Source organism: Urocampus carinirostris, chromosome 11, assembly GCF_059441175.1.
Source record: "Urocampus carinirostris isolate Australia breed hairy pipefish chromosome 11, RoL_Ucar_1.0, whole genome shotgun sequence".
In the NCBI taxonomy this organism is placed as follows: Eukaryota; Metazoa; Chordata; class Actinopteri; order Syngnathiformes; family Syngnathidae; genus Urocampus; species Urocampus carinirostris.
Genome location: NC_142359.1, coordinates 28,158,490 through 28,176,974, shown reverse-complemented (window position 1 = coordinate 28,176,974; position 18,485 = coordinate 28,158,490). Strand labels below are relative to the sequence as shown.

The 18,485-nt window shown below is 39.2% G+C and overlaps 1 protein-coding gene across 1 annotated transcript in view; it reads right to left on the bottom strand.

Moving 5' to 3' along the window:
- Window positions 1-11,769: 11,769 nt before the first annotated feature.
- The window catches only part of LOC148356997 (adhesion G protein-coupled receptor L3-like), a 282,571-nt gene continuing 275,855 nt past the window's right edge, over window positions 11,770-18,485 (bottom strand). The window contains exons 26-28 of the mRNA XM_088348691.1: window positions 18,051-18,176; window positions 16,040-16,057; window positions 11,770-13,486 (exon numbers count right to left, since the gene is read on the bottom strand). Coding sequence (XP_088204817.1) covers window positions 12,660-13,486; window positions 16,040-16,057; window positions 18,051-18,176 — 971 coding nt within the window. The 3' untranslated portion in view covers window positions 11,770-12,659. The remainder of the gene's footprint in view (window positions 13,487-16,039; window positions 16,058-18,050; window positions 18,177-18,485) is intronic.

Below are 18,485 nucleotides of genomic sequence, written 5' to 3'. Positions count from 1 at the left end.
ACGTACTGAAAATTGTAAAGATATTAAAGGAGTAACATGTGTACAAAAAGTACTGAAAAGTTAGAAAAGTACAGCAAAGTAAGAGAATTACTGAAACATACTGTAAAGAACTGAAAAGTATGAAAAAAAGTAGGAAGAATACTGAAACATGCTGTTCAGTACTGAAACATATTGTACAATACTGAAAATTTCAGAAAAGCACAGAAAAGTATCCAAACCTATTGAAAACTAAGCAAAGTACAGAAACGTGCTGTGACAGTATGTATTGAAAGTATAAAAATCTACTGAGAAGAATAAAACTGTAAAGAAGAGTAGAAAACGCCCCGATGAGTACGCAAAAGTACTGAAAAGCAAAGGAAAGTCGCAAAAAGTGTAAATATGTACAGTACTGAAAAGTATAAATGATATACTGAAAAGTACTCAAACATAAGTACTAGAATGTATGAAAGAGGTACTGAAAAGTACAAAATGTCCTGAAGAGTACAAACAAGTAATGAAATGTACTGAAAAGTGGAAAAAATCTACAGAAAATTGTGTACTAAAACATGCTAGAAAGTAGAAAAGTACTGAAACTTACTCTTATCTGCTGAAAAGTATTGAAAAGTAATGAGAAGTATGAACATGTACTGGACATTATTACATGTCCCGGAGAGTACAAAACATACTGAAACATGCAAGATATAAAGAGTACTGAAAAGTATAAAAAAGTACAGAAAAGTACTGAACACCATAAAAAGTATTGATAAGTGTAAAACTGTACAGCAACTATATGATCAGTAATAAAGAGTACATAAGAAGAACTGAAAAGTACTAACAATTATAAAAAAGTTACTAGAAAGTACTAAAAGTAAGAGGGTGAGTAAAAAAACGTCTGAAACTATAGGAACTGGCATAAAGAGAACAGAAAAGTAGTAAAACATAATAACAAAAGACTAAAAAGTACAAGAGTAATGAAAAGGAGTAAAGTGTGTGAAAATATCAGCGTACTGAAAAGTACAAAACTGAAATTTCAGCATTCGAACAGCCTGTGTCCAATCGAAAGTGTGTTTGACCTTTAAAAAAAGTGGTCCAGAACGAATTAATGGTTTTACCATTATTTCTTGTGGGGAAAATAATTCAGATCTTGTCTGAAACAGTCAAGTATGAAAGCATATGAATAATGAAAGAGAGCAGACTGTAAAGAGGCAAGGTCAAGGGATGAAAAGCTCATCTGTGACCCATCAAAATAAAAGAAGGGCAGCTTACATTGTCCGCAAAGTATACGTTCGTTTTAACATTCTGCCAGTCCTGCTGCTACGCTATCGCCGCTTCCATCTGCAATATGCTGATTCTATCATAATAAAGAAAATTGGCTAGATCCCAGAGGAGAGGGGCCCTAATAGAAAATAATTCTGCCCTTGAAACAGTCCGGGGGCCGTGCGGGGGGTTGGCTCGCTTCAATGCGAGGGAAAAAGGTGGGGGGGTGGGGTTCCCGTGTCTTTGATGAGATGATGCTATCTTTATTTAGACGCCGGCATCTGGGGCCATGGCCGTGTGTTCTTATATTTAATTAAAATAACATCGCCTTTGTGGACAAAAAGGTTGCTTATCACGTCAAAAGTGTTTGCCTTGCCTTTGTTGCCTTTCCTTTTAATTCAAAAGATTATCTTTGTTGATTGGCTGCCGACGGGGACTCCAGAGACTCGTCAGACTGCAGGTCGGATGTCCGTTTTGCGAAAGTGTGACGGTCACAATGGGTAAAAGAACAAACGGACGAACACATCATGCGAGATAAACATTGCATTAAAAACACGAAGGTGAAAATGCCACACGAAATGCCAAGACCCAATTCTGTGCTTGATTTAAAAAGGTACTCAAACAATCAAATTCGAATGAACCAGTATTCAACAAAAAAAAACTATAGTTTTTGTTTCAGTATTTAAATGAAAAATGTGTTGCCGAGTGAGATGACTCACCTCTCCCGGTTGGTTAGCATGATCTAAGTGATTATAATCATGGTTATTATTATAAGGGGTGAACAGTGTTTATCGGAGTCATACACAGTACTCGAAAGACTCAACAGTTCAGGGGTTCCTGAGTACATATAGCTCAAAAATAAAAGAGAACTCGCACCATATTTTAATAGATTTTTGTATATGGTACAGATTATCACATGTGCGAAGCAGATCTAAACTTAAAGGGTTAGGTCTAAGGTATAAAGGACACAATTTTAGATACAGTTTACAGTCAAGGTGTCATTTGTAACTTGCTAAAACATTTTCTATATGGAATCTAATTACCGTAAATTCCGGACTATATGCTGCTACTTTTTTCCCAAATTTTCAGCCCTTCAGTGCAGCGGCTAATTTAACTTCAATGAAGCGGCTAATTTATGGAATTTTTCTAACGGCCACCAGCAGCGGAGGAATTTAAAAGGTAAAATTAAGACCAGTTGAATATGTGCGCCAAGAAAGACTGCAATCTCTAAGTTTTAGCATATAATTTCTGTAAAAATAAGGTACATTCCGATGCTGAGGATGATGCCCTCGATGACGATAGTTGTAAGAAGGAAGTTCAGGACAATTTGCCGTGGATTACACATTTACGGGGTGCCTTTATTTCACAGGAGTGTTTGATACTTGCGAGCGTGATCCTACTAGCGTGTTGGTACCTTTCAAAGGCACGGTTTGGGATGAAAGTTATATTATTATTATTATTAAAGCTTTGAAAACTCTCTCGGTGTACCGTCTTTCTTCGTAAATATGTGTAACCATGTATAATATGTATTTGCAACTGTATAGTTTTGTAATGTATTTATTTTAGAGATTTATTCTTTTATCTGTTCTACGGTCGAACAAACATAAGGGGCGAAGAAAACGCGGCCTGATGGGAAATGTGGTAAAGCTGAGTTACCGGTAGATCTGTCTGTTGTTGCAGCGGACAATAGTGGATATATATTTTTCCCACCCTTAACTTTGGAAATATACATTTTGTTTCCTTGAATTACTTTTAACGGGACCCCGACTTTAGAAGTCTGCATCATACCTTAATTACGGGTATCATTTATTATTTGTGATGTCAAATGTTTTTCTGAATTTGTATACCATCTATGAAGTTACAATTGTGGAATTTACAGCGTGGCCCAGCTTAAAATTATGACTGTGTCGCAAGTTTACAACGGGCGCCCGCGGCCTGTACATGGGTGCGGCTTGTATAAGTACAAAAGCGCCAAATCACGCTAAAAGTGGTGGGTGCGGCTTATAGTCAGGTGTGCTCTATAGTCCGGAACTTATGGTAAACCATGTTAGTTGTGGTGACACTTTATGATGAAAAGCCACAGAAGGCATTTCAAACACCTAGGAGCTCTACCAAAGCACATAGAGCAACATGTTCGTGTGAGCAGTAAGAATGGGGAGAGCTATACACATGGCACGCACACGCCTTCTCGCCCATCGCCGTCTGCACTGAGGGTAAATCTGTTGCTATCCACGTTTGCAGTATTTTGTGACCTTTTTGCAAAATAACTCTCACCTTGTTTTAAAAACATTATTTAGGACAAAAATAAAGGTAGAAATGAGCCTCAACCCCCTCAAGTAACTGCAGGAAGAAGACATTTTTTAGGTGGTTTATTCACATTCATAGATTTTATCAAACATCACAATGTGAAATAAAATGCGCTGAAGAATTAGCTTTTGTCTGGAAAGCGGGTTTGGTGCTTTTGTTGTATTTTGTCTTAAAATATATGATGTGGCTCTAAATATTAAAGAATAATACATAATAAATAAGAAATACATGTTTTGCTTTAATGTCTCTTTGGGTGAAAACGGTTCCCGGTCCCTGCTATAGTCGAACAAATCTGTTTTTGACCGAAAACATACAATAATTTTTGCTGTAGTGTTTGAACAAAAAAGACTTAAATACAGCACAAAGCACAGTGGATTTAGATAAGCGGCCATCTTTGTGAGTCTTTCCAGCTCGTGTAGTATAAATTCAAGAGATTTGGGTCTTTGGCGCCTCCTAGTGGCTTCCTAGAGCTCTTTCAAAAATCTTTGTTATGGAAAATGATATGGAAGACGATAATCAGACAAACATTATAATGTTTTCTAATATATATAGATATATAAACATAAATATTATATTATACATTGTGTAGTATGTGTTGCCTTCTTTATAAGGCTCATATAAAGCTTTTAAGGTTTTGCATCTCAAACTTTTTTTTTTTGCTTTAGGGTAAATTAAATTATTTCAAATGTTTCTATATTTTTATTTTTATGATGTTTCATCTTTATTATATTCACATTGAATTAATTATTTTTGTTTAAAGTCATGTTTAATCATTTTTTTCAGATTTTAGTTTAAATGTACGGTATTTTATGTTGCGTAGGAACATTAATACTGAAATAAAAACAGTATAATGGCCTAGTATGGCAAAAAAATTGTTTCAGTACACAGTATAATCCGGCGTCTGAACAACGTTCACGAACAATTATGGTTATCAGTGCATTTATATTTTAGAAATGCTTCAGTGTATTGCAAATAATCTTCAAATGTTTAATAATAACAGATCACTTGTCAACAAGATTTCAATTTTAAAAACTCTGAACATTCCGATTCCAGTCATCGTCAAATACCCTTTCGAATCGACATTTTCGTAACCCGATTTTCTTTCCCCCGTGTGCGTCCAGCAATCCCCATGTTTCGTATTGTTTTCCTTGACCTTGCAGGAAAACATCGCTAACTCCAAATCAATGTTATCCTGCCCGTGCCGCCCTTAAAAAAAAAGAAAAGAAACAAAAACGTATTTAATGTTGTTTTCCAGGTTGTCACAATTCACATAGGGCAAGATGACATTGATTCACCTTTGCTTTGGAATTCTGCCAGACATTCTCGGGGATCGATCCCTCTCCCACTAACCGTCGGCCCCCCACTACCCCCTTTTCCACCGCGGACAATATGACATATGTCATTTAATTTTTTGCTACAGTGTGGCCTCGCAACAAGCAGGTGTTGCTGGAGATAACGGCTCCAATCGAAACCAAGATAATGGTTGTTGCAGAGTTATTATTTTTTCACATCATATTAACAAATGAAATGAAATGGTGAATATTTTTACCATCGGGCCGTGTCCAAATGTAAGACGTAACTTTTTGCGATCAAGGTGTCACGTGTACATTCTGGCTAAAAGAAGGCCTTTGTTAGTGCTCTCATATCATATTTTAGTATTTACTAATTAAAAACAGAACATGTAATAAATAGTATACAGACATCTCATGTCCATTTCATATACAGTCCAGTATTTCAGTGGTCAGGAACCAATGGCTCGCGAGCATCTGGCTCTTAGTCATAATTCAACTTATGCAAATCGTCCCTCCATTGTTATAATTTAAAAACATGGAATCCAAAGTATTGGCAGCACGGCGGGGCAGTGGTTAGTGCGTGTGTGGCATAGTTCTGAGGTCATGAGATCACACCTTCCTGTGTGGAGTTAGCATGTTCTCCCCGTGCTTGCGTGGGTTTCCTCCCACATTTCAAAAACATGCATGTAAGGTTAATTGGCTGGTCCAAATTGTCCCTAGGTGTGAATGGGCAAGTGAGATGTCTGTTTCCGTGTGCCCTGCAAATGGCTGGCAACCAGTTCGGGGTGTCTCCTGCCCACTGCCCGAAGATAGCTGGGAGAGGCTTCAGTACCCCCGCGAACCTACTGAGGATAAGTGGTGCAGATAACGGATGGATACAAAGTATTGCATAGGCGCAGCTAAAGCAATGTTTGGTTAAGAGGTTCGGCTCACAATGTACAGAGCAGATTATCAACTACAATTGATAATCAGGATCTCACATCAGCAGATCCCATTTTGGCTGCACATCGCTAAGAATCTTCTGTATGGAAGCTCATTAAACAATGTGTGTTCACTAGTAAGACAGTTTATGACGAAAACCAACAGAACAAACTGTAAACACCATAAAATGCCAGGGCAGAGCAATGAACACAGAATGGTAACTTCCTTTTCTCTGCACTAAATGTAAATATGTAAGTATCCTTCTTGTTTGCAGTATTTTGTGACATTTACGTTATTTACGCCAGAAATGACAGTCAGATGAGTGTTAAGTAACTCCATGAGGGAGACATATTTTAAATGGTGTATTTGTTTATCGATACGGGACACAGGCTTTAGCATTATTATTATTTCATAAATTTCATATAACCATCAAACGTCACACAGTTAAATAAAATGCGCTGAAAGTTAAGCTTTTTTCTCAAGTGCGGGTTTGGCTGTTTTGTTAATTTTTGTGTTAACATATATAGTGTGTCTCTCTTAAAAAATAACAAATCAAAATATTTTGCTTTGTATCAAAAAGGATCCCAGCCACTGCTGTAATCCCTTGTTTATCATGGTGATTAGGAATCAGAACCCCACCACACACCGATTCTCGCGCTTGCATTAATAATCGACCAGAGAAAATGGGTGCAGTTCATTCTAGGCGAGAACAAAAAAAAAACTCTTTAGGCAAACACCATCTGCAATAGTTGACAGGGGATGATGGATCGGGGTTGTAACCATGCATTTAATTTTTAAGCCAGAACGGTACGCCAACTGAAAAAAAATCTGCTAGTACCCACTCGCAGCAAAATACAATTGGGGATAACAGATCGCAGCCACAACAGTGCATTTCATTTTACGCAGGCTAGAAGGGTACCCCAGTAATATGGGATTTTGGATAATGGATCGCAGCTGCATTAGTGTATTACATTCTAGGCAAGGCTGCAAAGTAGTGAGGGGGGAATTATAGAAAAATCTACATTTCGATATTCTCCATCGGGTGCAAAAAGATCTCCGTAAAGATCATTGGAGGAGAATTGGAGGTGAAGGAGAAAGAAGAAAAGGATGTCTACAAGACACACCACAGAAATGGTGCCCCTACGATCCAAACACCCACCCATCCACTACAACAACAAAAAAGGTAACGATCGTCCGACTCTAATATTTCTCCTGTGAGCTCATTTGATTTAGTGATGAAGATTGCTGAGCTGGTGGCCATTGCTCTTGTCTGCACGACCTTTGGATCAATGGGGCCATAAATCCACATTGTTCTGTACAGAAAACTACGAAAGAGAACTTGATTCTTTTCACTGACAGATGTTGCTTCAAAGGTAACGATAGCTAACAGTCTTTGCAGTGACCCGACCCACAGAAACAAGGTTTGAAAAGACCCATGCAGAAAGGATTTTGGGCCTAGGTGGATGGGTCCTTTATTGGTCACGGCTGTGCAAATGACGAGATGAAGGAGGGACGTGGTTTCACTTATTGTCCACACGGCCTGCAAAACCGCCTCTGGCTTTGCACTTCCACTGCGCTTTCGTCGACGGACTGAAAAAAGGTATCTCTGGATCAAGCCTCATCTGCTGCTTGTCTAGGACATCATTCAACAGAGGTTGATTCCACAAGTCAACCTGGGACCAGCAGACTTTTTTGGCCTCTCATCGCATCTAGAATCGATTCATCCATGACCCTGCTCTCGTGAACATCTGAAGTCCCGTGTACAAAACGTAACCATTATTAAAGTACTTTGCAAACGTAAAATTCCACAGCAGAGCCATATTATGAAAATAATTGTGATGAATCATTTAATGCTACATGAGCAACACATAACATCATTTAGTAATAATCAGATATTTTACATCTGTCGAAGTTTTTTAGTCTATCAGTAGTTCTATTGTTTCTATTCCATTTTGATAATGTCTGTGTGTTACGTGGATTACCTCATGTGCGATCGCTTCTCATGGTTTCTTCATTTTCCTCATGCTGAGGTTTTGAAGTTTTTCCTTGCCTTCATGGAGTTTGAAGATTAGTGAATGGATGGATGGTGCAATAGTGGTCTGTGTAGCCCTAATGTTTGTATTATACCTTGTTAAATTGGTAGGATGATAATGTAGGATTTCCTTTTAAATTTTATTGGTTCAGAGTGATATCCCTAATATAATGTTCAGATTTAATTGCGGTTCTTTAAATTCAACTCTTGAAGACAGGGAAATACATTTTTTCCAAAGTTTTCGTTTGAAGATATTAAGCATGCGCAGTTTATATTTTGAAAAGTCGAGCTCTTTGAAGAGCCCGAGAGAGGGAATTAAGATTATTAAAATAGACCACTGAGTATGTTGTCACCATAACATGAGTTGTCCAGCTATATTTGGTTTGTTATTTATTCATAGCAGCATTGCTTCAATAATATCATTACTCCTGTAGTAATTATAAATACAATTATGTTCATCCACGTATTTGAACGAAGTATTTACTTGCTGTATCCTTTCATGTCAGTACTTTCCCAGCAATGGCCTCTGCCCTTAACTTATCATACAACCTTCAAAATACAGCTGCGACCATTTTTAACAAAGGGCTCTTGAATAAGATGTGAGTTTTTTTCTTTGCCTGTTGAAGTTTCATTTTCTATTTTGCAAACCTACACCCCTTTTTTCCAATAAAAACTGTAGTTAACAGTTTCCGATACCTTTTTTTGACGGTTGGAACTGTCTCCTGATCAGACAGGCCCAGAGTACTGTGTTTTATCCTTATTCTGAAACGTTGCAATAAATGTCCTCAACAAAGATGCTTCTCTCCAGCTCTTTTTTTTAAAGTGTGAATACTCGGTCTGGTCCCGCAAAAGAACTCGTGGCGAGACATCAGAATGTCGTTTGCCTTCATTTGTGATAACAAGGTTCCTACAGCTTAAGGCAGGTTCAATATAAGAGTTTTAAAGACTTTTTAATGCCTTTTGAAATCAAGTTTAAGGCCAAGTAGACAAAAACACCACGATTAAAAAAAAACTAACCCCAAAACAATCACAAACATTACTTGCACACAATACATCGTGCCTCGGACACATTACCTGGCACAGCTTTCTGCTATCTCTTGATCCCAAGACGATCGCTCTACCTCCTGAGCTCATGCCGCGAAAAAACAACAACAACAACAACAATAAAACTCACCTACAAAATGAGGTCAGCCTCTGACCATTGAGTGATTTTCATAAAGCCTCCAGGGTGGAGTTGTTGCTTTTACACCAACCAAATCCATGACGATAAAGGAAAAGAAGTAAAAAATTCAGTAGCAGTTCCATGTGGCTAAAGCTAGCGGCTAATACTACGCTAATGATTCAATCAAAAACAGTGACTCTTCGGTATCAATATCTAACGATCAAACTGACTAAAATATTTAATAATCACTATTTCATTAGATATTTCCCATCATGAATATTTTTTTGTCGAGAGCAGCTAGTGCTATGCTAATGTTTCAATTGAAAACCTTATGGAATCAATTTTAAATGACTAGTCTTACACAATATACAATATATTCCTTGATAATACCTATTCAATAATATAATACACATTCTACGCAATTATTTTAGTCATTAGCTGTGCAATGTGGAAGAATATCAGGTAATAGGAAGCTAACGTTGCAATGGCAATATGAAATTATGGGATCAATCCAACGTTCTACAATAAAACACTCCATATAATATTCACTTATCAAGACTGCAAGTATAATCAATACTCACACAATTTCTTGACGTCTCTGTAGGTTCTTCAAATAGCCTTTAGGCTAGCAGCCATAGCAGCCTTTAAAACTGAAGAATAGGAAAATCAAATAATGACGCACATCAAGCACAGTTTGGTGCAGTTAAACAACAGAAAAGATGGAAAAAATTATTTAAGCTCTAAAACCCCAAATCCACATACACACCAGGAATAAATTCCAGCAGGTTTTACCAGTATTGTTGACTACTCAAAAATATTGACTTTTTTCTTAATATTCAGACTATCACCCATTTATACTTCCAAGAAAGGAATTAAACCTTTTATGTTATTTCCACAAATAAAAAACAATTTAAAAAATGTTGGAACTGAACTTTAATCGAGCATCAGATATTTTCTTGGTTTCGTTCAAATTAAAATTATGATCAGAAATATATTAATATTTTAGTAGTGGGAGATTCTCTGTTTGGAGCAACATTTCATGTCCGCATCGTTCTCTCACCCTAGTTATTCTCTAAAATCTGCAAAATCTTTATGAAAAGTACTTTAATTGTTCTTTTTAAGTGTTTGCAACAATTTAACCCTAAATACAACGCATTTCAAATATGATTTTGTATTTTAGAACGTCTTGGTGACACATTATTTCATTGTGTCGGCAGTCAACTTTGTAGGCCATACAATTATGAAATATTTTCTTCTTTTAATAATTTGATAAAGTAAAAAAAAAATGTTATAAATTTGTATTTATATTTGCTATTTTGTTTGAATTCTACATGTCCCAGGAGTAATTATCCACCCTGTTAGAATGTGGTAAATTTCCCAACGAAAAGACTACAATTCCATAAGAGCCATTTGCAGGAAGTGACATCATCTGATTTTGGTGGGCGTTCAACCATGGGAAAAGATGTAAGCTTCAACTTTTACTATCCTTATTTCATTCTAGTGTTATGTCTATTTTTTAAATATTAGATTTGGTTATTCAAGTTTTTGTTAATTAGTTCAAAGTTAGGTAGCTAAAAGTGGACCAGCTAAAGAGCTACATTAGCTAAAAAAGTCCCACCCTGTTAGGTCTACGATGAGTTGGGACATAAGAGGAGGGAATTTATTTTTAAAGAATACACATTTTCAGTAAAATGTTTGTAAGGAAATGGAAGGTTGATAAACATTCAGATACACTGTTTAGGGAAAAAACCTCTGATTATAAATGTATCCATCCCTGAGCTTAACCAGTGGTATCTCCTAGTTTTAAACATATTAGTGATGCAATAAAAATCATCAAAAATAAAACTTTGGATTTTTTTAAATGTTATGACACACAATGTTGCAACAAAAACAAAACCACCAGAGTATAAAAATAAATACTATAAAAGTGATACTTCGATACTTTCTTTTCTATAGCGTATGAATAACAATATCTATGTATTATTTATTATTGCAACATCCATTGCAGCCTGGTCATCCCGGAAGGGGATTACTTCATGTGTGGTCCCTACTCAAAGTTTCCTTTTTTTACGGATGCTCATGTTGAGGTTTTTGAGTTTATCCTTGCTCTCATGTAGGTTTCCGATCAGGGGATGGTGTAATAATAGTCTGTGGTTTACAATAATCTGTGGTCTGTGCAGCCCTTTGAGACAATTGTGATTAAGGGGTATACAAATAAACATGACTTGAGTTGACTATGATTGCACACTGTTCAATTCACAATACATTTTTAACAGCCATTTGGAATGACAATCTTCCTCAGAATTGTGCTTACCAACTAGGCTCGAGTAGCCTCACTCATCTCAATCAGCCAAGGTTTGGCTGTATTTTGGTTGGTTCACATTCTGATTTTTTTTTAAAATATCGAAGCAAGAATGACTAAAATGTTTAGGTCTAATACCAATTTGTTCGAATACAGAGTGGTTTGAATACCACTGAATTTTGTATGGAAAAAAATGTTTCGGTCCTCGGACAAAGTGGTGGTTGAACACCAATCCTGAACAGATTATGTTTGAGTACAGAGCTATTGTTTGATATATTCTTTTTTAAAATTCTTCATTACTCAAAAAAAATAGTGAACACCAATCCTATATAAATTATCGAGGTATTACTTCATTCATTCGAAAAAATGTTTAGGTATTAAACAAATGGTGATCAGACCTGAACGGATTATGGTCGAGTACCAGGCATCACAGTATAAGACGTATGTACTGTACACGAATCCCACTGACTATCTAAACTAGAACGATTTAATGGTCTCGATGAGGAAAGCAGTCATATCAAGTTTACGCCAACTTTATTCGTAAACAAAGAGAAGAGATAAAAGAAAACATCTTTTTGTATCACTCCAAAAGCTTTTTCTTTAATCAGTACAACAGATACTATTGTACAACAAGTGCCAAGTGCTCATCAGTGCTCAATTGTTGATTTTTTTTTACTCCCAGCACCGTGAACCTTTTTCGAGGGACACCTTCATGACAACCACTGGGACAGATTTCGTATCTACACCGAGAAGGAGCAAACAAACCAAAACCGGACCTGAAAACAGAGATTTCACAAATAACGATATGGTTTTTTTTTTTGTTTATGAGAACAGGGGAATGAAAATTGCTCACAGATACAGAGACATGGGCTCGGTCGTCCCAAATAAAAGATATTAGACTTATTTGTACATTTACAATATGAGTTTCTTATCGTCCCTTCTAAGAATCGACCGAAAAAAGGGCAGCAATACGTTGGTGTTTTTAGTCTTCTTCAGCCCCCCAAAAAAAAAAAAAAAAAATTGTGCCACATAAATCCTTGGAAAGAAAAAGTCAAGGTTTATAATAAAATAGTTCTTGCTTATAGTTTGGATTTGTTTGGGTCCGACTACGTTTTTGCACAGGTGGTACGCCGTGGGTGTGTGGGGGGATGACATTTTTAGCATGGGCCTCCTGGTTTGAACGTCTTTAGCTGGGCTTCCCCTGGTCCAGTGTCTTTAGCAAGGGACACCCTGGTTTGAACATCATTAGCAAGGACCTCCCTTGGTTATAATGTCTTAAGGGGCCTCCCGGGTTCAATCGTCTTTTGGTGGGGCCTCCCCTGGTCAAAGGTCTTCAGATAGTCTCTCTCCGGTTGCAATTTTTCCTCGGCATCAAATGAAGAAAAAAAATCGGTTAGGCTCAACCCACTATAGGCTGGTCACAAGGTGCGATGGATCCGGAAGGGGTTCCTCCTGGGAGAGAGTGTCTTTGTTGGGGGGTACAATGAAGCCGTCGCTGCTCCCTCGTCCCAGCTGGTAGTACGATTGGAGCTGGTGGAGGTGGTTCCCAGAGCCCAGGTTGGGCATGCTCTTGTAGTAAACGTCGTCCGAGCTGGCCCCAGGACTCTTGGCCTCGCCCCCTTCCCTGGGGGTGGCAGGTAGCCCCGGCAGCATCGGCATGCTGGTGTAAAGCGAGTCCCTTTTGCGTTGAACGGAGGGCAACGGTGGCGGGGAAGGCGAACCCTCGTCCTCCTGGGTGTGGTCATCATCCAGAAGCGGAAAGAAGCTTTCGCTGTTCTCCTGTGGGATTCTCCGCCGGCAGGACGAGGGTGGTGCAGCGGAATAGGGGCGGTGGGGCAACGGGAGAGGCGGGCGATCTGAAGGGGGAAGTGCTCTCTGGGGTAAGAGCGGCACGCTGGACTCCAGGGCCAGGACCTCGTCCGGGTCGCCAAAGTCCGATCTTAAACCAAAAGCGTAGCCGCTCTCCTTGGAACCGTTGCTGACGTTGTTGACCAACTTGTTTACCAGGTTTCGGTTGTGCTCCGCTGAATTGTTGAGGTAGGATGGGATGTAATTGGAGGCCAACTCTTTGAGGATCTTCTTCTCCAGGGTGGTCTCCTTGTGGTTGTAGCCCCGTTGGAGGATCTGGACGCAATCGCTCATGTAGTCGGCGCTGGCGATGCTGTAGCCGTGGTTACCATTCAGTGGTAGTGTATCCATGACACTTGTATCCCGGGCATTGTTCAGGATTCCCTCTGGAATGACAGACGGGGAGGGGGATTTGTGGGGGGCAAAGTGAGCATATTAAAAGCTGATAGAACGTAATTGGCGGGCAAAAAGCAGCCATCAAATTCCCCCGAGCTTTTAGTCTGAAATCTGTCCTGAACGAAAGAGCTTTTTGTCTGCAATTGGATGGAGTGCACTTTTGCAAAACAACGAGTCTACCAACATGCAAGTGACATCCTGAAAAAAAGGAAAGAAAAAAAAGACAGTTTTGATGCCCAATTCTATACAGTGGAACCTTTGATATTTGCCAATTGACCAAATAGAGCACCCAAAATACCCAGTGAGAGGGATGGATACATAAATACATACTGGACTGTCTCAGAAAATTAGAATATTGTGATAAAGTTCTTTATTTTCTGTAATGCAATTAAAAAAACAAAAATGTCATACATTCTGGATTCATTACACATCAACTGAACTATTTCAAGCCTTTTATTATTTTAATATTGCTGAATTTGGCTTACAGCTTAAGAAAACTCAAAAATCCCATCTCAAAATATTAGAATATCATGAAAAAGTATACAAGTAGGCTATTCAACTAATCACCTGAATCATCTAATTAACTCGAAACACCTTGCGAGGGTTTCCTGATCCTTAAAAACACTCAGCTTGGTTCAGTAAACTAAATCACAAGTATGGGGAAGACTGCTGATCTTACTGCTGTCCAGAGGACCATCATTGATACCCTCCATCAGGAGGGTAAGACACAAAAAGAAATTTCTCAAAGAGCAGGCTGTTCACAGAGTGTAGTTTCAAAGCATATCCACAAAAAGTCTGTTGGAAGGGAAAAATCTGGCCGGAAACGCTGCACAACCAAGAGAGATGACCGCAGCCTTAACAAAATTGTGAAGAAGAGCCGCTTCCAGAATTTGGGGGAGCTTCAAAGACAGTGGGCTGAAGCTGGAGTCCAGGTATCAAAAGCCACAGTTCACAGACGTGTCCGGGAAATGGGCTACAATAGCCGTATTCCCATGGTCAAGCCACTTCTGAACTCAAGACAACGGAAGAAGCGTCTGACTTGGGCTATGGAGAAGAAGCACTGGACAGTTGCAGAGTGGTCCAAAGTCCTCTTTTCAGACGAAAGCAAGTTTTGCATTTCATTTGGAAGTCAAGGCGCCAGAGTCTGGAGAGAGGCTGGAGAGGAGCAAAATCCAAGTTGCTTGAAATCCAGTGTGAAGTTCCCACAGTCAGCAATGGTTTGGGGAGCCATGTTAGCTGCTGGTGTTGGTCCACTGTGTTTCATCAAGTCCAGAGTAAATGCAACTGTGTACCAAGAGATTTTAGAGCACTACATGCTTCCATCTGCTGAAAATCTCTATGGAGATGAGGATTTCATTTTCCAGCATGATCTGGCACCTGCCCACAGTGCCAAAACCACCAGTAACTGGTGCACTGACCATGGCATCACTGTCCTTGATTGGCCTGCTAATTCCCCTGACCTAAACCCCATTGAGAATTTGTGGGGTATAGTTAAGAAGAAGATGAAAGACACCAGACCTACAAATGCAAATGAGCTGAAGGCCGCTATCGAAGCATCCTGGGCATCAATAACATCTCAGCAATGCCACAGGCTGATTGCCTCCATGCCACGCCGGATTGATGCAGTGATCCGTGCAAAAGGATTCCCAACCAAGTACTGAGTGCATCAATGGACATTTTCAAATGTTTGATTTAGTTTTGCTGTTTTAAAATTATTTTTTTACTTGGTCTGTGGAGGTATTCTAATATTTTGAGATAGGATTTTTGAGTTTTTTTCAGCTGTAAGCCAAAATCAGCAATATTCAAATAATAAAAGGCTTGAAATAGTTCAGTTGATGTGTAATGAATCCAGAATGTATGACATTTTTGTTTTTTTAATTGCATTACAGAAAATAAAGAACTTTATCACAATATTCTAATTTTCTGAGAAAGTCCAGTATATATATATACATCTCCATCCATCCATTATCTTCACCGCTTATCGTCAGTAGAGTTGCGGGGGTGCTGGAGCCCATCTCAGCTGTCTTCGAGCAGGGGGGAGAATTGGTTGCAGCCATTTGCAGGGCACACAGAGACAGACGACTGACTCGCTCATTCACACCTAAGGACAATTTCAAAATGCTAACTACAGCAGTTCCACTGTATTCCATATGGTTGTGATCATGTTTGTATGAATGGGAACAAAGAAACACAAAGCACAGCACAACAGCACAAACACACCACAAAAATAAAAATCAATCTAAACCCAGCCATATTGTCCCATACAAGCATTTAAACAACATTGTTCACCCAAAGTGCACCAACAAAGGCAGTGTGTTCAATATCCAGTGTCCAAAAACGTAAATCGACTCATATTGACATTTTTTGTGTTTTTTTGAAGATGTGTCAAAATAGCAACTGCTATTTTGAACGTGCAGACGGGCATAACACGATTGCTTTGAAGAACTGCCTTTGTTGTGTGACTTTGTCGGTGGTGCGTGAAAAGTAAGTATAAGCCAAAGTCAATTACATTTGATAAGCAATGTTTAGTTTGACTCCCATACTTGTCTCTCTGTAGGGCTCTTAAAGGGACAGCATGAGGGGAAGAAGAGAACACAATAAGCAACACGGTTCAATACAAATGCACAAAGCCAGAAAAAGAAAAAGAAAACACTAACACTGCATGGATAGTGCGCCTAATTCAGGGGTCACCAAACTTTTAGAAGCTAGGTACTACTTTTTGTTCCTAATTAGTGTGAAGGACTACTGCAATCCCTTGTTTATCGCGGTTAATCGGGACCAGAACACGCCCGCGGTGTGCAAAAATCCGCAAAATAGCCCTGAACCCCTATTATTAATAAGTCCCGCCAGCCCCTGCTCAAAGTAAATATTTGATCGGGGATAATGGATTGCAGCCGGTTAGGTTCTGTTTATTTCAGGTGGCAAAAATGCAAAAGAAGGGCCGCATCACATGAAACTAATTTGCTCTCCTAGGCCCCTCTCTCAGCAATAGTCGACTGGGGATAATACATCACAGCCAAGACTGGGCGGCTCATTTCAGACATAAAATGTAGCAAAAAACGACCCAGCAAGTCCAACATAACGGCATTATGCAGGTACCCGATTCAGTAAGAGTCGAACAGGGAAAATGGTTCGCTGCTGCACTGGTCAAGTTTATTCAGGCAGAAAGGAAGGGACAAAGAGTCGCGATGCAGCGCAAGATTTGCTCTTTCAATCTACGCTCTCAGCAAAAGTTGACTGGGGACATAAGAATGGCGGCCAAAACAGTGCAGTTCATCTTAGGCAGGCCACAATGGGTAAATTCAGCGGCCTGGAAAAAAAGCGCTCTGCACTCAGCAATGGTCGAGGAGGAATAACGAATTGGGCCAGAACCGTGAATTTAATTTTAGGTTAACCAGAAAGGCACACCTCACAAAAATAAAGGGGTTGTGAATAATAGATCCCGGCCGCACCAGTGCAATTTATTGTATGCAGAAATAAGGCAATGGCAAAAGAGCCAAGACCCAACAAAAATACACTCAGCTTATCCCAGCTTGCATTACTATGCGATTTGGGAAAATGGATCACATAAAATGTTTCAACCCGCGATGCAGTGATGCAGCAAAGTACAAAGTGCAAATTAGCAAGGGATTACAGGTTTATCTTATTACCAGGTTATAATAATAAAGGAGGGTTTAAGTAGTTGGTGACCTCTGGCATTGTAAATGGATGCTAAGCTAGCGCTAACACGACATCAGAGGTGTCCTGGTTGATATGCACTCACAATTACACTATTTTTTTTGTAATATGATAAATTGCAGAAACGTTCTTGTTGGACACCAGTGCTGGAGCTAGCGCCAAAGCATCCTTTTTTGTGTTTAAAAACATGCTAAGCTAGCGCTAGCACATCACCAGAGGTGTCCTGATTGCGATACACTCAAAATGACACTTTTGTTTGTATGTAATACGATGCATCGTAACCATTGAGAAATTCTTGTTCTTCTTGTTGGACACTGATGCTAAGCTCGCGCTGATGAATGAAATCTGCTTCTATGACCATTCTAAGCTAGTGCTAACACTACACCTGAGGAGTCATAGTAGCCATGCAATAAAAAACTCATTTTTTGATTGTATAAAATAAAATACATTTCAACGAATTGGAGAAATTTGCTCTTGTTGGACACCGGTGCTAGGCTAGCGCTAATCATGATTTGATTTGATTTTAAAAACGTGCTAAGCTACTGCCAACACAACACCAGATGTGTCCTGGTCACTAACCAGTCAAAATAACAATACTTTCTTGGTTTTCAATACAATAAATTGTAAATATTTGGAGAATCTTGATATTGCTGTACACTGGTCCTAAAATAGCGCTAACACATCACATTTATGTTTAAATAAATGCTAATGTAGTGCTTCCACATCACATTTCCTTTCGAGAACAATTAGACATGAAATACATTGATTGTCTCTAGCATTTCAATTTCAAGGCAGAATAAAAAAATGGAATTATATGAAAAGGTATTTTCATTGCATTTCTTCAACTGAAAGAAACAAAAATAAAAGCAAGCACACCTTGTGTGTTGTACATGCCCAGCGGGTTGTTATAGACTGCCGACTCCCCGAGCAATGTATTATACGGATTGTTAGTGCCATGAGGACGTAGAAGTGCATTAGGTATAAGATGGTTAGCCATAGCCCCTGCAGCAGCAACACAAGACAAGGGAGAAAGGAAGGGGTGGGGGCAGGAACAGGTACGGGTGGGTGGATAGATTAAGACAGAAGAGGAAAAAGAAAGAAAACACATATCAGTTGGGCAGATGTAACCGAGAGCCATTAACATCGTAACGATCACCAGATCATTAATGTCGAGGGAACATGGGGAGAGAGGGGGTAGAGGAGAAGGGGTAGGGGGCGGTTGGGGCGTCAAGAACTGGCCTGACAAAAGCTAATTCGACTGATGATACCCAGGCGCTAATGTTGCCCATTAGCGCGTCTGTGCAGCGGAAA